At 43.5% G+C, this 26000-nt stretch overlaps 1 protein-coding gene across 1 annotated transcript in view; it reads left to right on the top strand.

Annotated features, from left to right (window-relative positions):
- The window catches only part of EPS8L3 (EPS8 signaling adaptor L3), a 166183-nt gene extending 145540 nt beyond the window's left edge, over positions 1 to 20643 (top strand). Inside the window, exons 17-20 of the mRNA XM_088457304.1 lie at positions 12839 to 12937; positions 13060 to 13145; positions 13285 to 13417; positions 20421 to 20643. Coding sequence (XP_088313430.1) covers positions 12839 to 12937; positions 13060 to 13145; positions 13285 to 13417; positions 20421 to 20426 — 324 coding nt within the window. The 3' untranslated portion in view covers positions 20427 to 20643. The remainder of the gene's footprint in view (positions 1 to 12838; positions 12938 to 13059; positions 13146 to 13284; positions 13418 to 20420) is intronic.
- The last annotated feature ends 5357 nt before the right edge of the window (positions 20644 to 26000 follow it).

The raw sequence follows: 26000 nt of genomic DNA, 5'->3' as shown, positions 1-26000 counted from the left end.
ATTAATCGGCTAATATATCGTGCCCCAGTCGGCCAGTGTGTACAGACGATATGTCTGTGAACAACGTCGATCACAGACAGATCGCATTGGCTGTGCTGCACAGCAAATTAACAGATATGTCTGCAGACATATCTGTCCATCGGCAAGTGTGTATGGGTGATCAGCCGATCGCGCGTACACAGGGGTGCAGAGAGGGGGGGGTGCCGCGAGCAGGTACTATTTACCCGGGTCCGGCACAGCTCCCCATCCTCAACAGCCCAGCACACACTGCTGTGTGCTGGGCTGCACTGAGAGAATGTCCGAGGCTGCTAAACCAGCAACCCAAGCAGTCTTCTATGCCAAAGGGGAGAGCGATCATGCTGTTCGCGCCCCCCTTTGGCTGTGCACTGGGCTGAGGGGCACACAGCGCCCACCTCCCCAGCGCGCAGCGCCGCTTCGTAAATGTTTTTTTTTCCCTGAAGGGGATGTGGCCACGCCTTCTGCGATTAGGCAATGCCCCCTTCCCGCCCCCAGTCTGGCCCGTCCTGCTGCAGCATGCAGATGATGGTCGTTTAGTTTGTATGAACGACCATCATCTGCAGATATATCTATATGGTGTGTACCTACCTTAAGTTTACCAGACACACATGATAAAAGAAAGGTACAAGCACTTATATTGCACAGTGGAGGAGCCAAATATGACTACAGTGTGAAATTGGGGGACCAGCCACATATGACTATAGTGTAAATAGGGGGACCAGCCACATATGACTATAGTGTAAATAAGGGGACCAGCCACATATGACTATAGTGTAAATAAGGGGACCAGCCACATATGACTATAGTGTAAATAAGGGGACCAGCCACATATGACTATAGTGTAAATAAGGGGATCAGCCACATATGACTATAGTGTAAATAAGGGTACCAGCCACATATGACTATAGTGTAAATAAGGGGATCAGCCACATATGACTATAGTGTAAATAAGGGGACCAGCCACATATGACTATAGTGTAAATAAGGGGATCAGCCACATATGACTATAGTGTAAATAAGGGGACCACCCACATATGACTATAGTGTAAATAAGGGGACCACCCACATATGACTATAGTGTAAAGAAGAGGACAAGCCACATATGACTATAGTGTAAATAAGGGGACCAGCCACATATGACTATAGTGTAAATAAGGGGACCAGCCACATATGACTATAGTGTAAATAAGGGGACCAGCCACATATGACTATAGCATAGTGTAGATAAGGTACCAGCCACATATGACTATAGTGTAAATAAGGGGACCAGCCACATATGACTATAGTGTAAATAAGGGGACCAGCCACATATGACTATAGTGTAAATAAGGGGACCACCCACATATGACTATAGTGTAAAGAAGAGGACAAGCCACATATGACTATAGTGTAAATAAGGGGACCAGCCACATATGACTATAGTGTAAATAAGGGGACCAGCCACATATGACTATAGTGTAAATAAGGGGACCAGCCACATATGACTATAGTGTAAATAAGGGGACCAGCCACATATGACTATAGTGTAAATAAGGGGACCAGCCACATATGACTATAGTGTAAATAAGGGGATCAGCCACATATGACTATAGTGTAAATAAGGGGATCAGCCACATATGACTATAGTGTAAATAAGGGGACCAGCCACATATGACTATAGTGTAAATAAGAGGACCAGCCACATATGACTATAGTGTAAATAAGGGGACCAGCCACATATGACTATAGTGTAAATAAGGGGATCACCCACATATGACTATAGTGTAAATAAGGGGACCAGCCACATATGACTATAGTGTAAATAAGGGGACCAGCCACATATGACTATAGTGTAAAGAAGAGGACAAGCCACATATGACTATAGTGTAAAGAAGAGGACAAGCCACATATGACTATAGTGTAAAGAAGAGGACAAGCCACATATGACTATAGTGTAAAGAAGAGGACAAGCCACATATGACTATAGTGTAAATAAGGGGACCAGCCACATATGACTATAGTGTAAATAAGGGGACCAGCCACATATGACTATAGTGTAAATAAGGGGACCACCCACATATGACTATAGTGTAAAGAAGAGGACAAGCCACATATGACTATAGTGTAAATAAGGGGACCAGCCACATATGACTATAGTGTAATTAAGGGGACCAGCCACATATGACTATAGTGTAAATAAGGGGACCACCCACATATGACTATAGTGTAAATAAGGGGACCAGCCACATATGACTATAGTGTAAATAAGGGGACCAGCCACATATGACTATAGTGTAAAGAAGGGGACAAGCCACATATGACTATAGTGTAAAGAAGGTGACCAGCCACATATGACTATAGTGTAAATAAGGGGACCAGCCACATATGACTATAGTGTAAATAAGGGGACCAGCCACATATGACTATAGTGTAAAGAAGAGGACAAGCCACATATGACTATAGTGTAAAGAAGAGGACAAGCCACATATAACTATAGTGTAAAGAAGAGGACAAGCCACATATGACTATAGTGTAAAGAAGAGGACAAGCCACATATGACTATAGTGTAAATAAGGGGACCAGCCACATATGACTATAGTGTAAATAAGGGGACCAGCCACATATGACTATAGTGTAAATAAGGGGACCAGCCACATTTGTCTATAGTGTAAATAAGGGGATCAGCCACATATGGCTATAGTGTAGATAAGGGGACCAGCCACATATGACTATAGTGTAAATAAGGGGATCAGCCACATATGGCTATAATGTAGATAAGGGGACCAGCCACATATGATTAATAGTGTAAATAAGGCGATCAGCCACATATGGCTATAATGTAGATATGGGGACCAGCCACATATGACTATAGTGTAAATTAGGGGTGTGCACCGGCTACTTTTCGTGTTTTGTGTTTTGGATCTGGATCTTTCTTCGTGTTTTGGATCTGGATTGGTTTTGCCAAAACCACCCTTCTGTGTTTTGGGTTCTGGGTTTTGTGTTTTGGATCTGTATTTTTTCTTTAAAAAGCATAAAAACAGCTAAAATCACAGAATGTGTTGGTTTTTCTGCTCCTATGCTATTATTAACCTCAATAACCTTAATTTCCACTAATTTCCAGTCTATTCTGAACACCTCACACCTCACAATAGTGTTTTTATGTCAAAAAGGTTGCACCGAGGTAGCTGGATGACTATGCTAAGCGACACGAGTGGGCGGCACAAACACGTGACCCATCTAGGAATGACACTGCAGTGGCAGACAGGATGGCAGTTTGAAAAACTAGGCCACCAAACTGTACATAATGCAAAGAAAAAAAAGAGGTGCAAGATGGAATTGTCCTTGGGCCCTCCCACCCACCCTTATGTTGTATAAACAGGACATGCACACTTTAACAAACCAATCATTTCAGTGCCAGGGTCTGCCACACAACTGTGGCTGAAATGATTGGTTCGTTTGGGCCCCCACAAAACAAGCTGGCAATTAATCTGTCCCTGCACAAACTGGCTCTACGGAGGCAAGATGTCGTCCTCATCCTCCTCATCCACCGATTCCTCACCCTCTTCAGTGTTGTGTACATCCTCATCCTCACAGATTATTAATTCTTCCCAGCTGGAATCCACCACCACAGGTCCCTCTGTACGTTCTGGAGGCTGGTCTCCCTGGAAGAGTTGATAATTCATTTTTATGAACATCATCTTCTCCACATTTTGTGGAAGCAACCTCCTACGCCTTTCGCTGACAAGGTTCCCGGCTGCACTAAACACTCTTTCGGAGTACACACAGGAGGGGGGGCAACTCAGGTAAAATAGAGCCAGTTTGTACAGGGGCCTCCAAATTGCCTATTTTTCCTGCCAGTACAGGTATGGACTGTCTGACATGCCTACTTGGATGCTGTCACCGATGTAATCCTCCACCATTCTGTCAATAGTGACAGTATCATATGTAGTGACAGTAGACATGTCAGAAATTGTTGCCAGGTCCTTCAGTCCGGACCAGATGTCTAAACTTGGTCCTGCCTGCCCTGCATCACCGCCAGCGGGTTGCTTAGGATACCTAAGTTTTTTCCTGGCAGCCCCAGTTGCGGGAGAAAATGAAGAAGGAGCTGTTGACGTGTCACGTTCTGCTTCAGCTGACAGTGTTTTCACTAGCAGGTCTTTGCACCTCTGCAGGCTTGTGTCGGCCGGAAAGAGAGACACCACATAGACTTTAAACCTAGGATCGAGCACGGTGGCCAAAATGTAGTGGTCTGATTTCAACAGATTGACCACCCTGGAATCCTGGCAAAGCGAATGAAGGGCTTCATCCACAAGTCCCACATGCCGAGCGGAATCGCTCCGTCTTAGCTCCTCCTTCACTTTCTCCAGCTGCTTTTGCAAAAGCCTGATGAGGGGAATGACCTGACTCAAGCTGGCAGTGTCTGAACTGACTTCACGTGTGGCAAGTTCAAAGGGCTGGAGAACCTTGCACAACACGGAAATCATTCTCCACTGCGCTTGAGTCAGGTGCATACAGGGGGTATGCATATGTCATAGGTGGATGTATAGGCTTGAATGGCTTTTTGCTGCTCCTCCATCCTCTGAAGCATATAGAGGGTTGAGTTCCACCGCGTCACAACCTCTTGCTTCAGGTGATGGCGGGGCAGGTTTGCTGGCACTCCAGTCTTCGGCACGCAGTCGCTGAATGGCGAAAGTGGCCAGAAATTTTTCGGGCCACCCAAAGCGTCTCCTGCACGCCCCAGTTGCTTTTCAGAAAATTCTGCACCACCAAGTTTATTGTGTGAGCAAAACATGGGACGTGCTGGAATTTGCCCAGATGTAATGCCCGCACAATATTGGTGGCGTTTCTCTAAGAGGTTGTCGGCGGTGTGCCTCTTACTGAAACCGGTGATACACAGTGTAGCCTGCCTTGGAACGAGCTGGCATTTCTGAGATGCTGCTACTGGTGACGCTGCTGCTGTTGCTGCGTAAGGTGATACATCTACCCAGTGGGCTGTCACAGTCATATAGTCCTTAGTCTGCCCTGTTCCACTTGTCCATATGTCCGTGGTTAAGTGGACATTGGGTACAACGGCATTTTTCGGGACACTGAGGACACTTTTTCTGACGTTTCTGTACAGTCTTGGTATCGCCTGCCTAGTGACGTCGAATCTAGACGGGATTTGGAACCGGGGACACACTACCTCCATCAATTGTCTAAATCCCACTGCACTAATGGGCGGATACCGGACGCACGTCTAACACCAACATAGCAGTCAAAGCCTCAGTTATACGTTTTGCTTCAGGATGACTGCTGTCGTACTTCATCCTCCTCGCTAAGGACTGTTGGAGGGTCAATTGTTTAGTAAAAGTGGTGTTCCTACTTCCTCTCTGGGATGATGAACGACTCCCACCAACAGCAGCAGCGGCAGCAGGAGGCGTAGCAATGCAGGATCCTCCGGAGGAATCCCGGAAAGGAGAGTCAGTCATGCTAGTGACATGGCCTGCAGGACTTCTTCCGATCCTGACTAAGGAGGAAATTGACGAGGAGGGAGTTGACGGTGTGGTTTGCAGGCGCTTGGATACAACAGGACAACGGGATTTAGGTGTCCCTGGACTGCTTACGGTCTTAGCCAAAGTTTCTGAACTTGACAGTAACTTTTTATGAACGCGCTGCATGGTGCCGTATAAGGGAGGATGTTCCTAGGTGGTTAACGTCCCTACCCCTACTTATTTCACCTTTACATATGGCAAGACAGTTGTCCGGATTTGGATAGAAATATTGCCAGACCAAAGAGGTGGAATGTTTGGTCTTCTGCCCAGGCATGACCGTGATGGGCTTTTTCATCCCACGGACAACAACTGTCTCCCCCGGAGCCTGATTTAAACAAACCACATCACCATCAGAATCCTCCTCGCCAACTTCCTCCTCAGCGCCATCTACACCAGTATCCTCATCCTGTTGTACTTCAACAGTGACATCTTCAATTTGCATATCAGCAAGTGGACTGTGGGTGCTCCTTTCAGCACTTGCAGGGGGCGTGCAAATGGTGGAAAGAGCCACCTCTTCCCGTCCAGTGGGGATTTGTGATAACTTCTTAGAATGCACAGTTCTTCGCTGTGCTTTTGCCAGCTTAACTCTTTTGATTTTTTTAGTGGGAGGAGGGCTTCCATTGTCATGTGAAGCTGAACCACTAGTCATGAACATAGGGAAAGACCTTAGCCATTCCTTGCCACTCCGTGTCATAAATGGCATATTGGCAAGTTTACGTTTCTCTTCAGATGATTTAAATGTTTTTTTCAATGTCATTTTCCTGAACTTTGCCATTTGGGATTGTATGTGCCCTCTACTATGACATTGGGCATCGGCCTTGGCAGACGACGTTGATGGCATGTTATCGTCTATGTCATGACTAGTGGCAGCAGCTTCAGCACTAGGAGGAAGTGGTTCTTGATCTTTCCCTATTTTATTTTTATCGGAGAAAATTTGGTCCTCCATTTATGTTATATTGATATATACGTGCGGCTAAGGCGCACACAAACACAGAAAATAATTTTTTATTTTTGTTGGAGACTAGTGCACTTTGTGGGTTACACCACCCTTTAAGAAATGAGCCAGCCAGCCCTTTACTTATGGGACACAGGCGCACGCTTGGCGCTGCTCCTTTGTTGATGCACGTGCAGCCACAGTGCACACAATTCACAAACACAGAATTTTTTTTTTATTATTTTTGTTATTGACACCTGAAAAGTTTTTGGACTTTCCGATGGCAATGTGAAATGTCATAGTTCAGGACAATTACCTGTCTCTACATGTGGGACTCACTATTCCTGCTGTGATTATATTTTGTATTATTTAATGTGATTTTACTGCCATCTAGTGGCAATAGTTGCAAATTATCTGAGATTGCATATTTTGTATTGTTACCTATATTCTTGGATCACTTTTCTATTTTAAGGTACTTCATGCCGTAATGTATTATTTTTGATTTTCTGTTGTAGTCCCTCTACAATCTATATTTCTTTTTACTGTGGTTATTCTGTGTATGCATAAATATTTCACTATGACCAGGAAATTCGTTAAGAACACTGTTTCTCAGGTACAACAATCTGCTTCCACGATGTCCTCTCCATCTAATTCTCCTGGCCCCTCCATCACTCCCCCATCGTCACTCATTTTGGCCTCGGGTGGGGACACTCAGCACTCTGTGCTTTTAGCCGCCCCATCTGCTACGGCAGTGGCCTAGGAAATGTTACTGGTCATTAAGCCCCTTATGGAGCAACAATTTAAAGAATTCAGCTCCACCCTTACGTCAGTGGTCTCACAAATAGAGTCTCATGAGAAGAGACTTGATGCAGTGGAACAACGCACAAGCGATGTGGAAGACACTGTGTGTCGCCCTCCAATCATCCTCCACCTCACAAGGGGATACTATTAAGGCCCTTCTAGATAAGATAGATGATTTGGAGAATAGGAACTGACGAAATAACCTCCAGTTTTTGGGTATTCCTGAAACTGTGAAGGGATTTACCCTAATTGAATATTTGCAAAATGGTCTTAATAATGCTTAGGTATAACCCAGACATCTCCTCCTATGATTATTGAACGAGCACACCGATTGGGACCGGAGAGATCCACCAATGTTTCTAGGCCCCATCTGGTAATAGCCAAATATCTAAATTTCAGAGAAAAGGAGTTGGTACTTCGCTCCTATAGACGTCAGGGTCCCTGGTTATTGATGGTCATAGACCCTTACGGGTGTGATATGCATTACCGCCGGCCACATGGTTTCTTTTTCGGCTGCAGTGTCTCAAAAAAGAAAAGAATTCTCTCCACTCTGTAAAATACTCTTTGATAACCACATTCAGTTTGTTTTGTTATTCCCCGCAAAATTGAAAGTTACTGTGGATGGAGTAGTCCGTATGTTTGATGATTTTGATAATGCCAAGACATACGTACACTCTCTGAGTACCAGATATGTTACCCCAATGGGGTAAAATGTCTGATATATTGATATTTCTAGTTTTTTGTTTACAAAAGAGGGACACATATTGTTCTATTCTGTATAGAATATGTTATGGGATACCAGATTCCCTAGGTTTTGGGTTCTGACTTTTCCCATTCAGGTTGTTGTTTTATTTTTTTGTGCTATGGAAATATGTATCAATGTACATGTTTCTTCGTTTGTATGTTTGGAGGAAAATAGAAAATGGAGTTTCTCAGAGCAAAATTGTATCTTAATGGTATTGTATTGTAATTTTTTTCAATGTCTGTATTCTGTATTGTCTGAATTTGGCAGATGGCACCCCCCTTTTTGCTTTTTAGGCTTTTTCCCCACTTGCTGGGATGGGTGGATGGCACGGTGGTTTATAGTATCTGCATGGGTTAATTTTATAGATTGGGGTTAGTTAGCATAAATGTCTTCAGTTGCTGACTCTGCCCCGGCCTCTGTGGTTCATAATTCTATCCGCATGGTCTCTTGGAATGTGCATGGGCTAAATTCCCCTATCAAACGTAGATGGGTGGCTACACACCTTAAACACCTAGAATCAAACATAGCATTTTTACAGGAGACACATTGGGCACATTCAGATGACATGTGTTTATGTAGCTCCTGGATCAAAGTGGTTGTAGTGTTTCATAAACGCTTAGACTATTCCATAAATGGTTCGGAATGTGACCCGGAGGGCCGATATGTTTTGCTGGATGTGCTTTTACAGTTTGAACCTTATACTCTCCTTAATATCTATGCCCCTAACTCTCCTAATTTGGATTTTTTCGTGCAATCTCCAATATACTTTTGTGTCGTCCCACTCTGAACCTGCTGGTGGGGGGAGATTTTAATGGGGTAGCTGATAGGGCACTTGATAGATCTGGATCATCAACCTCTTTACCAATATCAGGATTGGGAGGTGTGGGGTTATTACTTTCGCTTCATGGTTTATGTTATATATGGCGGCTCCTTAACCCTACTGATAGGACCCATTCTTAGCACTCTCGAGTACATTGGTCCTTTTCCCGAATCGACTATTTATTGGTGGATGATAGACTGATTCCCTCAGTACACTCTTGTGATATCCATAGTATAGTCATATCAGATCACGCTCCGGTTTCTTTAGATATCCAAACTAGGTTTTCTGGAAGGTCGTGTGGATTTTGGAGGTTCCCGTCTTTTCTTGGCCAATCAGATCACTTTAAACAGTATCCTCAATCCAAATGGATGGAATTTGTTGATGACAACTTAGAACATTGGGAGGATTCAGTTCTCTTTTGGGAAACTTCCAAAGCGGTAATGAGAGGTCATTTATTGGCCTGTCAGGTTAGGAAGAGACGGGAATACCGGTGTAAATATGATATCTTACATAGTGCTATGCATACAGCTTATATTACTTATGAGGTTGACCCCTCTGATACTAACTTCGTCAATTGCTAGAGCGTTTTCTGTTGACCAATGCTAGGACCCAAACAGATTATGCGAAAAATCACTACTATAGATAGGGCAATAGATCTGGACGTTTATTGGCTAACATGGCGAAATTACACAATACTCGTTACACTATTAAGACATTACGTCACCCCACTACATCCACCCGCTTGGTGTCCACTCCTGATATAGTATCTACATTTCAAGATTATTATGAGTCTTTATATAGAGCCCCCCCAGTGCTTCCTAGTTTACATTGGGATCTGCTCAATGAGGCGAGGCTACTGAAACTTACTTTTACCCAAAATAATATTTTGACTCAAGATATTACAGAAATGGAGATATTTGAAGTTATTTCCAATCTTCATATTAACAAATCTCTGGGCTCTGATGGATTTTCGGGGGAGTACTATAAGATGTTGCAACCCCAACTAGTCCCATTTCTTACTACTCTATACAAGGATATATTGGAGGGTAGCCTACACTATCAAAATGTTAATGGAGCCTACACCATAGTTATACCTAAGCCTTAAAAGGACCCAGAATTAGTTAAATTTTTTGAGTTTAGATGTGGAAAAGGCATTTGACACAGTGTCTTGGAGTCATTTGCTCAAAATTTTCGAGATACAAGATTTTGGTAGACCTTTTCAGATCTGTTTTGGTTTTTATATAGTGCACCGACAACTACTTTGATAATTAATGGCACCTGTAGTTCCCCCATTACAATGACGAGGGGCACTCGACAGGGCTGTCCCTTATCACCAGTGCTATTTAATATAGCCTTGGATCCATTGCTACGTATCCTTCAATCTTGGCCAGATTTTAAAGGTATTCGGGTGGGTTCTCATGAGCTTAAAATCCAGGCCTTTGCCGATGATTTATTACTTTATATTTCGGATCCAGAACAAACCTTACCAACATTTTTTTATAAGCTGTCAGATTTTGCTAAAATTTCTGGCTTTAGCATTAACTCGGATAAATCAGAAGCATTGTAGTTGGGTTCTATAGTGAAACCACACTGGGGTGATTTATATCCGGTGGCATGGGCTCCCACTTCCCTTAGATATTTGGGTATTGAATTACCACATTATATTGGGGACTTATATGATCTCAATATGAGATCACTTATTCGAGAGGTGGTGGGTTAATTGTCCAGATGGCATCACCTTATGTTGTCTTATTTGGGTAGTATTCATTTATTAAAAATGATATCTTCCCTAAATAACTTTACTCTTTACAGATGTTGACGATTTTGCTTTCACAGGCAGATGAAAAATATTTGTATAAAACATTTCAGGATTTTATTTGGAAGAATAAACATCTTCATATAGGCTTGATAAAACTTCAGCAAGCCCAGGCTAATGGAGGGGTTAATTTACCTAATTTAAAATTGTATAGTCATGCTGGAGTCTTGAGGTATATACGGGATTGGATGCACAAGACTGACTTATATACTGATTCACAGATGGACCAGTCTTTTATACCTGATCAATACATATTGGCGTTCCTTCATTCCCATAAACAGGACTTATTTGGGAATATTATTAGTAATCCCCTACTGATGGTTGCATGGCGAGTTTGGCACTATACTAGAAACCAAAGAAATTTAAATTGCCACCATTCTCTTTTCCTTCCATTATTATTAAATCCTGAGTTTGAAAACGGTGAAGCTTCTATGCCTTTCTCATTATGGTCAGATATGGGGATTCCTTATGTCCGGGAATTGGTCGATATTGAGAACTGCCGTCCCTATCGGGTGGCGGAATTAGTGGATAAATATAGTTTGCTTCAATCCCACTCTTTGGCGCTATATCAGGCACAGCACTATGTGAGTTCCATGATACGTACTCTCTCTCCAGCAGATTGGTCCAACTCTCTGGACCTATTATTGGCTAGACCTATGGGAGGAAGGGGGGGTCATTTCTCTTCATTACAAAATTCTCCAGATTCCTTTAGACCATTCTAAAATATCTACGGGGCTATCTACTTGGTGTACAGTATTCCCCCATATTACCATGGAAAGCTTAATACGTTCATTCCTCTATTCTCAAACAGTGCTCTCATCAAGCATGTATAGAGAAACGTTCTATAACATTTACCATAATGGATAACTTTCCCCCCACCGCAGGTTCTTGATGGGACTGTCCAATACTAGTGTTTCCGCTAAATGTGGGACTTCTGATGCAAACTTTATACATTGTATGTGGGAATGTCCCCTTATACGAGGATTCTGGTCATCAGTTAACAGATTTGCATCTAGGTGCCTAGTTAGTTACCTCCCATTATCAGCAGAATGGGTGATTTGGGGTATTTTACCACCATCTGTTTTGGGTAGGAGAGATAGTAAAAAACTATTATTGATTAAATCCACGGTGGCTCGTAAGTGCATTTTGCAGATGTGGACCCATGCAGATCCCCCATCCATTCCTTTATTTTGGGCCAAATTATTTTGTGTTTTTCAAATGGACTGGCTGGAGACCACACTACATAAGGAGACCAAGACAGCTGTTTTTTTTCAGCTGTGGGAAGGTTTTATAGACACCTCTACGGTGGAATTATGATGCCATATTTATTTATATTTCAGAAATACTTCTTGGTATGAAAACAGAATTTTATTGGATGATCCGCCTGTTGCGCTACCTGACCTTTTTTTTTTTTCTTTGTTTCATTTTGTTGGATAATACCCTTTTTTGAGGGGGGTGCCTGCCATGTTTAGATTACTCTGATTGTTTTGCGAAGACAACATTTTTATGTATTTACTTTGTACTATTTGTATATTATTGCCTTTAATGGGCCTTTATTCTATTTATTATATACCATTATTTTTTGTAAAATATATGTTACATTATTGCTCTGATGAATAAAAGAAATTTGAAAAGTAAATAAGGGGACCAGACACTTATGACTATAGTGTAAATTAGGGGACCAGCCACATATGACTATAGTGTAAATTAGGGGACCAGCCACATATGACTATAGTGTAAATAAAGGGACCAGCCACATATGACTATAGCATAGTGTAGATAAGGTACCAGCCACGTATGGCTATACTGTAGATAAGAGGCAATGACATATGACTATAGTGTAGATAGAGGACCAGCCACATATGACTATAGTGTAAATTAGGGGACCAGCCACATATGACTATAGTGTAAATAAAGGGACCAGCCACATATGACTATAGCATAGTGTAGATAAGGTACCAGCCACGTATGACTATACTGTAGATAAGGGGCAATGACATATGACTATAGTGTAGATAAGTCACCAGCCACATATGACTATCGTGTAAATAAGGGAGCAGCCACCGAATGGTATTATGTAAAATAATGCAGAATAAATTGGTGAACAATAAACAAACCCCCATGATAGATTACTGAGGAGTATTTATGTTACTTTTAATATAAGCAGTGTAATTTGCTTAATATTTTTCTATAGGTATTGGATCAGAGCAGACAATGGTGGATGGTTGAAAATGATCATGAGCAGCGAGGATTTGTACCAAGTAACATACTGGAGACCTCAACTAATGACCAGGTATAGCCAAGTGTGGCTGGGGTCAGTGAGGATGGCATGGTTTAAGTAATAGTCTACATTACAATAATAAATGTAAATTAAGGACTATTAGAAAGATAACCCCCTATTTTGTTGCATGACAGGATTCAGTACGTTTCTCATCACTTCAGCCAAGATCCAAACCAGAGGAAGTAACAGCATGGCTACAGGACATGGGCTTCTCCAGGATGTAAGTTAACTCTAAACTCTGTATTACCAACTATTTTGTTTTCATTTGTTTCTAAGCACTAAAATACTAATTTACATTTTCAGTAAAATGTTTTCTTATGAATTTATATCTAATTTACCTCCAAATATCCAATTTACAGCACTGTGAAGTGTCTTGGTGTTCTAAGTGGAGAGCAACTACTTGACCTGTCCCGAGAGGACATAAAATCTGTCTGTCCTGAGGAAGGTGGTCAAGTGTTTAACCAACTCAATGAAGTTCGAGCATCTTTGGGGGTGAGATTGTGTTCTTTAAAAATATACATTTTTATACATAATGCTGACAACAGTTACATATATTAAGGCTGCATAGCTAATATCTTTCTTATATAAGCTCAACCTGACATCCAACTGTGTGGTGATATTATTATTATTATTATTATTATTATTATTATCATCCTTATTAATTATTATTATTTGTAAGGTGTCACCGTGCTCCACAGTGCCGAACAGTAGGGAAGAATATGGCATGCATAAAATAAGGGCATACTATTCAAGATAGTCAAAATAAATGCAAACATAAAAAGAAAGGGCAAAGAGGGTCCTCATGAGAGAGTTTATGTTCTCAGCTGAAATAAGAGGAACAACTGAGATATCAAGTGGATATTCTGACAATTATGAAGAGGCACTAGAATTGGTAATATACTGGAGGTGTAAGTAGTGCAAGATCTGGATTTTTAGAGAGTGTTTAAAGATTTGAAGCCTCTGGGGGAGTCTGATTGGGCATGGTAGGGAATTTTTCAAACACAGGCTGTAAAGTGACAGTTTGGAGCTGATTGGTTGGTACTTTATCTCTCTCCACTTTCTCTCTCTCCAAGGCTTAGTACATAGACCCCTCAGTAACAAGAGGACATTATATTTTCTGTTTTGAGTGCCTATTTATTAAGCCATGCAGAAATGCCTGTTTCACATGGTTAAGGCATCTTTTTAGTATTGGGTCCATTTAATAAAGGCTGAACACAGGAGAAATACAGTACAGCTATATCCTACATTGATTCAGCTTAGCACCACAATATCCATAAGTCTATATGGGGACTGCGGTCTTTACCAATGTATCCAACTGTTTAGCTGAAGTTAGCTACTGTGGCCTATAAGCTACCATATTATATTTGTAGAGGGATCTTTGGATTCCTCCCCTGCAGCCTGGAGTGTGCATATGCATGACCTGATGACCAAATATGCAGAATAGAAATACCTCCTTCATCACTGTGATAAGAAAGCAGCGAAGGAGCTTTCAATGGGGAAAACTCTTTGCCAGGACAAACTCTTATTGGATGCACTGCACTGACATGAATTTAATGATAAATTAGCACATTAATTTATATGTTATCTCAGCAAACAGCGGTGAAACAAAACAATTAGCTAATGTGAAAAAATTGGCCTCTGGTTGAGCTTTATGTAGTATTTGGACATCAATGTGGGATAACTGAGAGACTGATTACACAAGATTGTACAAAAGGAGAGTGGTAGTGTCAGAGGAGATAAGCTATTTCTGTAAAAATAAGGTTAAGGAATTTACAAAATTAATAGATCATGGATGGATGAGAGTTTGGTACAAATAGATTTAAGTCATATAGGAAACAGTGTGGGAGGGTAATGAGGATATGGGGTAAGGTTGTAGAGGTTGGAAGTATGAGGTGGAGGGGCTGGAACAAAGGACGTGAGCAGATCGTAGGGACTGTCAGGCCCATGGTTGGATGAGATGTCAACAACAGACATAAAAATGATATCATGAAAATGTTACTGGTAATTTCACAATCAGCCTGATCATTTAGCATTGCCATTAATATTAGCAGCAGTACAGATCAGTCATTGATAACAAACATTTGGAATCTTTACTGAATGCTACCAATATTGATGTCAATCAATGTACAGTCCTTGTCAGGTTTGACGTTCTGGAATCCCCTACGAGGGGGTTGTGATCTTGGTTTAGGAAGAATTTGGGTTGACAGGCCTGGATATCAGAACTTCTCATCCACAGGTCTTGGATGTTGAGAAGACCTGCTGCAGGGAGGTGTTCGTCAATGACCCCTCCAAGTGGGATATGGGCTTAGCTGCACCCTGCAGGCAGGTCACGGTCCTTTGACCAGGTATCCAAGCCCTGTGGGAATAGAGACTCGAAAATCAGTGGCCATGGGGAAGTGCCTAACAAAGGCACTATTACACAAGGAGATACACCAAGGGATGGTACTTGAGAGGTACTTAGGAATTGACACTTGAGGTACACTGGAATTGGCACTTGAGAGGTACACTAGAGTTGCCACTTGAGAGGTACACTAGAATTGACACTTGAGAGGTACACTTGAATTGGCACTTGACAGGTACTTGAGAAATCACAGGTAGTGGCGTGTGGACACACTTTTGCACCACGGGATGGCACTCGAGGGAATCACAGGTAATGGCGTGTGGACGCACTTTTGCACCACGTGGTGGCACTCGAGGAAGACACAGGTAATGGTGTGTGGACACACTTTTGCACCACGGAGTGGCACTCGAGGAAGACACAGATAATGGCATGCGGACGAACTTTTGCACCACGGGGTGCACTGGAACAAATACACAGGCAGAGATGTAAGTTGCACTGTTGCTCACAAGGAGACACTGGAGACTAGGCACGCAGGCAGGGATATTGATCGCACTGTTACTCAAAGGAGACACTGGAGACTAGGCACACAGGCAGGGATGTTGGTCGCACTGTAGCTCGAGGAAACACTGGAACATGAGAAAACCAAGGGAACCTGGAACAAGACTCTACTAGCACACAAGGAGTGACAATTGTTGATTAGGCCACTTCCTGGAGTTCAGGAGCCGGATATATACCCAGGGGTAGCAGATGATTAGAGCACAGTGTCAGCTGACCTAGACCATGCTACCATTTGTTGGGATACTGTCACATGATAGGAACTGTCATGGCGGCGCCCTTGCTGGGAACTCCGATTCCCGACACACACAGCCAACCATGGAAGTCCGCAAGCACCTAAGGCAGAATGCTCAGCACCTCGCCCATCACTGCACCAGACGTCTGACCGAATGAGAAGTCAAGGGAAGCCGGCACGGAGGTAAGAGATGGCTGATCCTAGGCTGAACCCTGACACTCCTCTATAAACCTAGTCAGATTTAGGACAATGATGATGAAGTTTATGCCACAAAATTCAGATATGTAATAAGTAGTTCAAAGCCCAAACATAAGTCTTAAGCTATATGTAATCAGTGGCGGGAGGTGCGGGCCGTACCTGGGTGTCACCCGCCAAGGGGTGACACCAAAGTGCAGACTCCCCATCAGTGACAGGTGCCGGGTGCTGCCCTGTAGAATTATGTGCAGCACTCGGCTCCTGTCACAGTAAGGGAGCCGGCACTACAAGTACAGTGGTCCCCGGGGGTAGCCCGCACCTCCCGGACCCCCGGAGAGACTTAAACTGGGGTTTAGGTGCATGGCCACACCTCCACGCATTAGGCCATGCCCCCTTAGCACGAAGCCATGCCCCCTTTTCCTGGCACACTCCGCTACCCGCACCAGGTGCATCTCAAGGTAGGGACGCCACTGTGTGTAATGACCCACCCAGGAGCCCACTTTACCTTCAGACACCTCACAGGTTAGTAACTCCCTTTTCAGAGAGGCAAGTTCACCTGTCAACACTTGATCTTGAAATGGATCGCAGTCTCAGATAAGAAATACTTGACTGGAAAGTGTACAATTTTATTTTGAAGGAACAGAGCAGTGGGCATCCTGTTAGTCAACACGTTCTACAGAGAAAGAGGTTAAATACACATGCAAGTACACTTTACAATTCAACACAGATAATTAAACATTACAACTTCATCAATTTATATGTAACACAATTTACCCAACTCCCTATCATCTAACATACATAAGCTATCTCTAAATGCATTTCACAATACCATTCTAAAACCTATCAGTGAGCTAAATAACTTTCAAATCAGTTTTATACTGCAGTATAACTGATTATTACACTTAACAAAATGTCTCAAGGGTTAAACCCAAACTGTGAGCTTGGTGGTGCACAGAGTTAGTTTCTTTCCTTAAACAGCTACAAATGTCACTAGTTCCTGCCTACTAAGAGAAGTGGCAATCAGTATTTGAAGTACTGTAGCTGTCTGGGCAGAGAGTCAAATGTAGCCAGATGTAGCTCTAGGGGGTTTGTTCATACAACTTTACTTTTCACTGACTATCCTTTGCTGGTAGTACCCCAGCCTGCACTATATACTATTGTTAGGTGGCTCTGGAAAGAGGGTGAGAATAGTGGGTGTAGGGTGGGTACACATTAGACCAGGGGTGGGAAATCTTTTTTTTGCTGAGGGCCATTTTAATATATATGACATTATTCGTGGGCTCGTTGCAGGCCACGCGCCCTCTGTGTAATGTCACATGGGGCGGGGCCACAATCGCCCGCGATTACAGCAGTGCCGAAGCATACTGAGTATGCTCCGGGGAGCTTTGAGGGCAGCGGTGTGACCATCTGAAGCATCCTCAGGACGCTCCAGACGGCACTGCTGCATAGATTCTGGCTGCAGGGTGCCATTCTAGGCACCCTGCTAGCCAGATGAGGCTAGCAGACAAAAGCTCCAAGGGCCAGACCAAATGAATCCGGGGATAAGGACCCCGGGCCTGAGGTTCCCCATCCCTGCATTAGACGATTGTTTGAATGATTTTCTTAATTTTGACAGATCGTAATGACAAATTGTTAAAAATCGTCAAATGTGTACGCACTATGCACGCTTCCATGGCATTGTCTGTCGCATCTTCAGGTCAGCCCTGCATGTTTCTCAATCTGAAGATGTGACTGACAATGCCATGCATGCGGATGTGGTGGGGAAAGGATCAAGTTTTATGTGCAGTTTAATTCTCTTGCGATTCGATGGTACAATATCGGATAAAAACTGTAGTGTGTACGCACTTTTGAGCTTTCTAACCAATGCAATTGCCCACACTCCTCCTACAGCAGCGCAGCCTGTGTGGGGTTTTTTTCAGCAGATATTTTAGACAGATGAGTTTACTGGATCACAAGTTAGAATGTAAAGGTGTGTACACATAAATCAACACTTTGAACTGGACTTCTGAACATAAGTGTAATTGAAGGTAACATTGCATCAAAAGTATGATTGTATAAGTGTGTACCTAGCCTTAGGATGAAGAGAAAGCCAGATCAGCAGATGTGACTGGATTGCATCAGATAAAACATAATCTTGGGTGTGTACAATACAATATCTTACCAAGAGGTTGTGAATCTTATGATCTGTGAGATGATTGCAAAGGTTTGTACTCAACTTAACATGCTAATAAATTACAAATATTACTTTTAGCAATCAATCAACCACCTGCAGTCTACCTGTATTTCAGTATTTAATTTCCTCATTGGTTGCTGCGGTTTACTTCACATTTGCATTCTGTTACTAAATGACCCCAATGGAGTGTGGGCTTTTTTGGTCCACTGAAATGCCTGGGCACAAAAAATTACCATTTTATATTTCCCCAATCAAGGTAACGAGCTGAATCTTAAATAATAGTAGTTACTGTAGATGTACTATTTGTAGACTAAATAGTTTCCATTTCTTACAGAAACTATTTTGAGTAAAGTCACTTTTGTAACACTGGGCCTAATAGATCCAAAAGCACTCCAGGGCTTGCGGCAACGAGACCCTACCGCAAGGGTCTCGTCGCAAGCCCGATGGTCGCGATGGTCTTGACCATCACGACCATCATTTTGGCCGCTCGCTATAGCTGTGGGTGGTCACTCACAGCTATGCGAACAACCAGGAGGCCGCTCTTAAATTCAGAGGGACGGCCCTGATTCAGAGCGAGCGCTCTGTCAGAGCATCTGGCTCTGAATCAGGGCCACTGTCATAACAAAGGTCCTGTATTTTATATTAGCTATATACTAATAGAAAAAAGGAAAATGCTGGTGCACATTCTAAGCACAAAGATTAAATATAGTAGTTACTGTAGATTTACTATTTGTAGACTAAATAGTTTCCATTTCTTACAGAAACTATTTTGAGTAAAGTCACTTTTGTAACACTGGGCCTAATTCAGACCCGCTCGCGAGCGCTGAGCGCTCGCAAGCGGGTCGAAGTTGGCCAAGTGCGCATGCGCACAACGGAGGCGGCTCCGTCGTGCGCATGTGCGAGACCCGAATGACGATGGCCAAGCCGTCGTTATGGGTCTCGCTCCAAAGGGGGCGTGCTGTCGATGGTGATGGGAATGCCTACCGTCTGGGGCCGGCCCCACTTACATCACTAGTGATGTCAGTGGGAGTGCTTTTGGCTCTGATAGAGCCAAAAGCACTCCAGGGCTTGCGGCAACGAGACCCTACCGCAAGGGTCTCGTCGCAAGCCCGATGGTCGCGATGGTCTTGACCATCACGACCATCATTTTGGCCGCTCGCTATAGCTGTGGGTGGTCACTCACAGCTATGCGAACAACCAGGAGGCCGCTCTTAAATTCAGAGGGACGGCCCTGATTCAGAGCGAGCGCTCTGTCAGAGCATCTGGCTCTGAATCAGGGCCACTGTCATAACAAAGGTCCTGTATTTTATATTAGCTATATACTAACAGAAAAAAGGAAAATGCAGGTGCACATTCTAAGCACAAAGATTTCTGATGACCATAATATTTATAATAAACTCCAACAAGTGTTAATTGTTGGAGTTTATTATAAATATTTTGATCATCAGAATTCTTAGTGCTTAGAGTGTGCACCTGCATTTCTTTTTTCTGCATTAGAACTACAGGTCTCAATATGGTAGCACCTCTTATTATGTTTAAGATTAGGATATGCAGCCCAGCCGTCCCTTTTTTTCCCACTGTGTATGAGAGTATTTAATGTACACTCAAATGTGAGACCCCTTCTCCTGGGTTAGCACTCCTCCCACCTGTCCCAGGTGATTTTAATTGGTATGGGTCCTTTGCATTGCAATACACACATTTACAGGGGCTCTGTTAAAGATAAGTCCTAGATAAATTAATTTAATGTGCCAGTATTAGGGATGCTAAATAGCAAAACTGCTGGCTTATTGATCACCCATAGCTTAGAGTGTGCACCTGCATTTTCCTTTTTTCTGCATTAGAACTAGAGGTCTCAGTATGATAGCACCTTTTATTATGTTTAAGATTAGAATGTGCAGCCCCCGCCCTCCCTGTATGTACTAATAGACCCAGTTTTGTTTAGTTTTTTTCATGGATCATATGGTTTCTCAGTTTTCTTCATTTGTTTTCCCTACAGATATGAAAACTTGATGTGACTCAGTACCTTCACCAGCTTTTTCTAATGGAACATCAGATAAAGACCTCCAACAAGGAATGCTTTTCATGATTAGTATAATCTATGGAAAGATTGTGATAATTTATTATTGATCCACAATTTACTTCAATAAACAGGCACTGCAATAATTAGTGTTTGGAATCCAGACCATGCGGATTACTCAGCAAATCTACTTCTTAATAAACATTCTTCTCAGTATTCAGTATAGCATGTAAACATTTGTTAGATTTACATAAATATCCTGCCACATAATCACATTGAAAACAAGTTCAAAACAGCCTCTAGTTTTGTGCACAATTACAAAGACTGAAGCCAGAATTAGGTCAGTACACAGACAGGGTGATATGTGGGACTGAATGCATATGAAAGAAGAGCAGTACAGTTTTTCCTCTCTAATCACCAGAACTGTGAATGAAGTAGTAAAAATGTTATATAGTAAGGATCTAAGGGCCTGATTCAGACCCACTCGCGAGCGGCTGTGCGCTCGCAAGTGGGTCGATGGTCTGCACTGCGCATGCGAACGACGGAGGGAGCTCAGTTGTGCGCATGCGCGAGACGCGACGAGCGAAGGACTTTCCTTCGCTCGTAGTGTCTGATCAAAGGGGGCGTGCTGTCGATGTTGATTGACAGCACGCCCCCTTTGGTGGTCGTGCCGGGGGCGTGCCTGCCAGACGGAGGCGTTCCCAAGGGAACGCCTACCGTCAGAAGCCGGCCCCACTGACATCACTAGTGATGTCAGTGGGAGTGATTTTGGCTCTGATAGAGCCAAAATCACTCCTGGCCTTGCGGTTGAGAAACTCAACCGCAGGATTCTGCTCGCCCTGGCGAGGGTCGCGATGGTCAAGACCATCGCGACCATCATCCTGCAGGCTCGTATATGCTGTGGGTGGTGACCCACAGCTATACGAGCGTCCAGGAGGACGCTCCATATTTATGGAGGTGGGCCCTGATTCAGAGCGAGCGCTCTGGTCAGAGCGTCCGGCTCTGAATCAGGGCCTAAATTTTTATTTCACTACATGGTGTCTTTCCATACCTGAAAACACCTCTTACTGTGGCTCTGCCACAATTCTATAGTAAGCAATTAATAACTTACTAAATGTATTGTTTGTATGAAACACACAGGGAAGCAGAAATGCATTATTTGTATCAGACTTATAATTCCCAGCGGGATCATGGAAATAACCTGCCATCACTTCCTCTCCCTTATTCATTTCCTCAGAGGGAAATTGTACATATACAAGTCTAGCCCCTCCACCCCCAGCCTCCATTACATGACAGTGTCAGCAGTCAGGGCAGCAAGCTCATTGAAGGACTGACTGCCACCACATATCCTGAACCTTCTTCTCTGAGTGCAGCTTGACACAGCAGCACTCGGACAAGGACAGATGTGCTGTTTGATCATGGTGATCTGATGTCTAGGTTTTGTTGAGTCCTCACATAGATTAGATAGGGGGATAGATAGATTGATATATTATTCGATAGTATTTATAGAACATTGTAGATGTGTTGTATATCAGATAAGACTCATGGACTCTGGAGTGCAGAATAATACATTTACATAGAACAACATCAGTAACTGAACTGAGCACAAACAGGAACTCCCTCCCAGCATGCATAGCCCCATGGAAAGTCTCATCCTGCTGGGTCCTAGCAGGATACATATTTACATCCCTTCCTTCATAAAGATGATAGAGAAGAGGTAACACAATAAAAAGAGAATAACGAAAGGAGAGAGAATGGGTGTGGAAGATTATGTGACATAATCCCGGAATCGGGAATTGGGCCTGCATATGCGTCCTGACTTGTTGGTATACATGTGCGGCATGGGAGCCTGGTCATTGCAAGGGATATCTGTTGGTGCTGTTGAGTCAGATGGTGGTTCATTATCAATTGAGGAAGCCACAGGTTCTGACATCCCCGGGCTTGGTGTGATGTGAGAGGGGTTTGTGCCGTCCACTGTTATATTGGGCACAGTAATAGTCTCTCCAGGTACACTCAGGAGGTGACGATGATTACGCTCATACACAGCTCCATCTGCTTGAACACCATAGCTGTTGGGCCGGTTGGCTTCCTTTAGAACACTAGCAAGTTTGACATATCCTCAAGCAGTCTGTAGTCGAATAGCTTGTCCTGGGACTAACTGAGGGAGAGCGTGTGCTGTACGGTCATAATTCCTTTTATTAGACATACACTGAGCAGCCAGTACTGCCTGCACTTGTGTCTGTAATTGCAGCTGTAATTGTTGTTTGGTAATTGGGATTTGGGTTCTGGTGTGATGTGATAACAACCATTGGACAGGGGATGGTAATGCATCTCGCGGTATGTTACATGAGTTAAGGAGTGCCAGACAAACATCGGTCTGGTCTCGTGCGCATTTCTCTAACAGATGCTTGGCGGAACGAACAGCTCTTTCTGTGAGTCCCCTTGGATTGGGCATATAGTGGACTGCTGGTGATGTGTGTGAAATCCCAAGTACAAACAAACAGCTTGAACTCATTGCTCATGAACTGTGTGGCATTGTCTGTAATGAGTTTCTGAGGTATTCCATGTGTGGCAAAGTGCTGTTTGAGCTTGGTAATTATGGTGGTGCTGGTAACAGTGGTTAATTGATCGATTTCAAACATCCTGAGTAAGAGTTTACAAGAACCAGGTACTCCTTACCCCTCCATTCAAAAACATCAGCAGCAGTGACAGTCCAGGGAAGATCTTTTATGTCATGCGGATGCAGTGGCTTTTTAGGTTGGTGTACATGAAGGGCCGCACAAGGGCTGTAAACAGAGACTCCTTCTCTAGATCATGAAACATGGTAGACCAATAGAGCAGTTCCCTGGCCCTGTGCTTCATGGCCTCCAGACCAGGGTGGCCTTGGTGCAGTTGCTTGGTGTAGTACTTTTGCAATGTAACAAATAACAAATCTCTGATCTCACAAAACAGTCCCATATGATAGTGATAACTCATCTCGCATGGCAAAGAATGGGCGTAAGACTTGGGGTAGCTCCCTGGAAGACTGTGGCCAGCCTCGCAGGATAACCTGAGAGAGGCGTTGACATAACTCATCTGCCAAAGATTCTGTATGCAGCTCCTCCATTCGGTCAGAGGACAGCAATTGCATAGTCATTACATCATAGTCATCATCAACCTGCAGTGGAGCAGAATGGGGTAGGAACGCTCTGGAGAGGGCATCAGCCACGAACATCTCTTTTCCACGCTTATAGACGACGTCTAGGTGGTACCTCTGTAATTTGAGCATCATCCTTTGAATACGGGAAGATGCAATGTGCAGGGGCTTTCGCAGGATGGTAATGAACGGTGGGTGGTCAGTTTCAACGGTGACCGGCCGCCCGTAGATGAAATCATGGAATTTGTGGCAAGCAAACACCAACAGCTCTTTTTTGATTTGCGCATAACAAGATTCTGTGTCCATCAGAGCACTGGAATGAAAAGCAATTGGTCCATTGTTCTGGAGGTAAACTGCACCCAGCCCGTGCTGTGAGGCATCAGCTGAAATCACCACCGGTAAGCGTACATTGAAGTATTGCAGAATAGGAGGGCTGGTGAGTATGCATTTAAGTTTTGATACCGCGGCCTGGTGCTGTTCCAACCAACACCACTCCGTATCTTGGTGCAGAAGATACCACAGAGGTGCAGTGATCTCACTGTAAGTGGGGATTAATTTTGACAGGTAGTTAGTCATTCCTAAGAAGCGTTGGGGGCTAAGATTGTCCATAGGCAAAGGCATGTCCTGGATGGCTGCTGTTTTGTCGGGTTGGGTTTAACACCATGGTTAGTGAGGAGGTGACCCACGTATGGGACTTCAGCCACTCTGAATCTGCACTTATCTGGGTTGACCTTTAAGTTAATAGCACGTATTCTGTCCAATACCTGGCGTAGACGCTCGTCATGCTCTTGCATAGTACGGCCCCAGACGAGGATGTCATCGACTATAATCTCACAGGGGTATCCAGCAAACAGTTGTTCTATACACCGTTGAAACACTTCACTGCCAGTATTCAATCCGTATGGCATGCGTAGAAAGACATATCTCCCAGCTGGTGTCATAAAAGCCATGAGGAGTGACGATTCTTTGTCTAATAGGATTTGAAAAAAACCCACATTTCGCATCTAACATGCTGAAGACCTTGGCTTCTGGCATGTCAGCAATGACTTGTTCTACTGTTCATTGAGTGGTGGGGTCTTAGCAGCGCTTTATTGAGGTGTACAGGGTCTATGTAGATCCTGACAGTCCCATTTTTATTTTATAGCAGCAACCATTGCAGATACCCACTGGGTCGCTTCTTCAATAGGGGTAATAACACCAAGCGCAGTCATGCACTCTAACTCAGCTAGGACCTTATCCTTCATGGCGATCGGAACCCTTTGGGGTGCACACACTGTAGAGATGACAGATTCATCTAAATGCATGTGGTATATGACGGGTAGTTTGGCGATGGTGTAGCATGTGAATAAATCCTTGAAGTCGCGTAACTCTGGGGTGTCTTGTTGTATCATGTGTACTTCAGGCCCCAAATGTATCAAGCCAAGGTGCATGTTGTCAGGCAGTCCAAGCAATGGCCTAACGTCACTATCTAATATGTGGAATAGCAAAGGTGCACACGTATATTCGATGGTGGTGGTGCCTACAGTCTTGATAATATGACCACCTTATGCCACTAAGTTTACAGTGTCTGTGTGATCTATTGTTGCTTGCGGGCTGGTTTTGTGCAGCAGAGTCTTTGACATCACGTTGCATTTGGCACCAGTGTCAATTTTAATCTTCAATGTATTGCCACTCTTTTTATCACATAAGTTGGTGAAAATCTCTCCTTGGTTTGCAATTAGATCGACACTTTCACAATATACTGTCTCATTGGTATGCACTTTATGCATCTGTCTGTCTACCTGTGTTACTTGTGGTTTATTGTGTGTCACGGTTTGTCTGGATCTGCAACACTTTGCAAAGTGTTAAGCTTATTGCAGCGGTTGCAGCGTTTGTTAAAGGCAGAACACATCTCCTGTGCAAATGCATGGCGTCCCCCACAGTTGTAGCATGGCCTGTATTGCATTTGTGTGCACTGTACACTGCATATTTCAGCCTCCCTCCGTAACTCTTTTGTGGCCTGCTCTGATTTCTCATGCAGCATGCAGATGTGAATGGTGGAGTTTAAGGTTAGATCTTTTTCTCGTAGTAAGTGTGCACGTACTGCGTCACTACGGGTACCACATACGATACGGTCTCTGATCAGCTCATCAGTTTTGCTCCAAAATTACATTTGTTTGCCATTAGTTTCAGGGTGGACACGTATGACAGTATATTTTCCCCAGTGTTCTGGTTTGTGGAGGTGAATGTGTTTCTGTCCATTATGACATTTTTTACAGGCATACAAATCTCATCAAACTTTGCAATTAATACATCTGGGTCTTCTTTGTTTTCCTCCTCTGCATATGTGAATGTGTCTGCTTTAGTGACTGCCTCTGCACCAGCCATATTAAGCAATGTGTATGCTTGTACCTGCTTTGATTTTTCGGACAGTCCAGCCATGC

The sequence above is a fragment of the Taudactylus pleione genome, unplaced genomic scaffold (genome assembly GCF_031769625.1).
Source record: "Taudactylus pleione unplaced genomic scaffold, aTauple2 ptg000755l, whole genome shotgun sequence".
NCBI classification, from domain to species: domain Eukaryota; kingdom Metazoa; phylum Chordata; class Amphibia; order Anura; family Myobatrachidae; genus Taudactylus; species Taudactylus pleione.
This window is presented reverse-complemented; position numbering and strand designations above follow the sequence as displayed.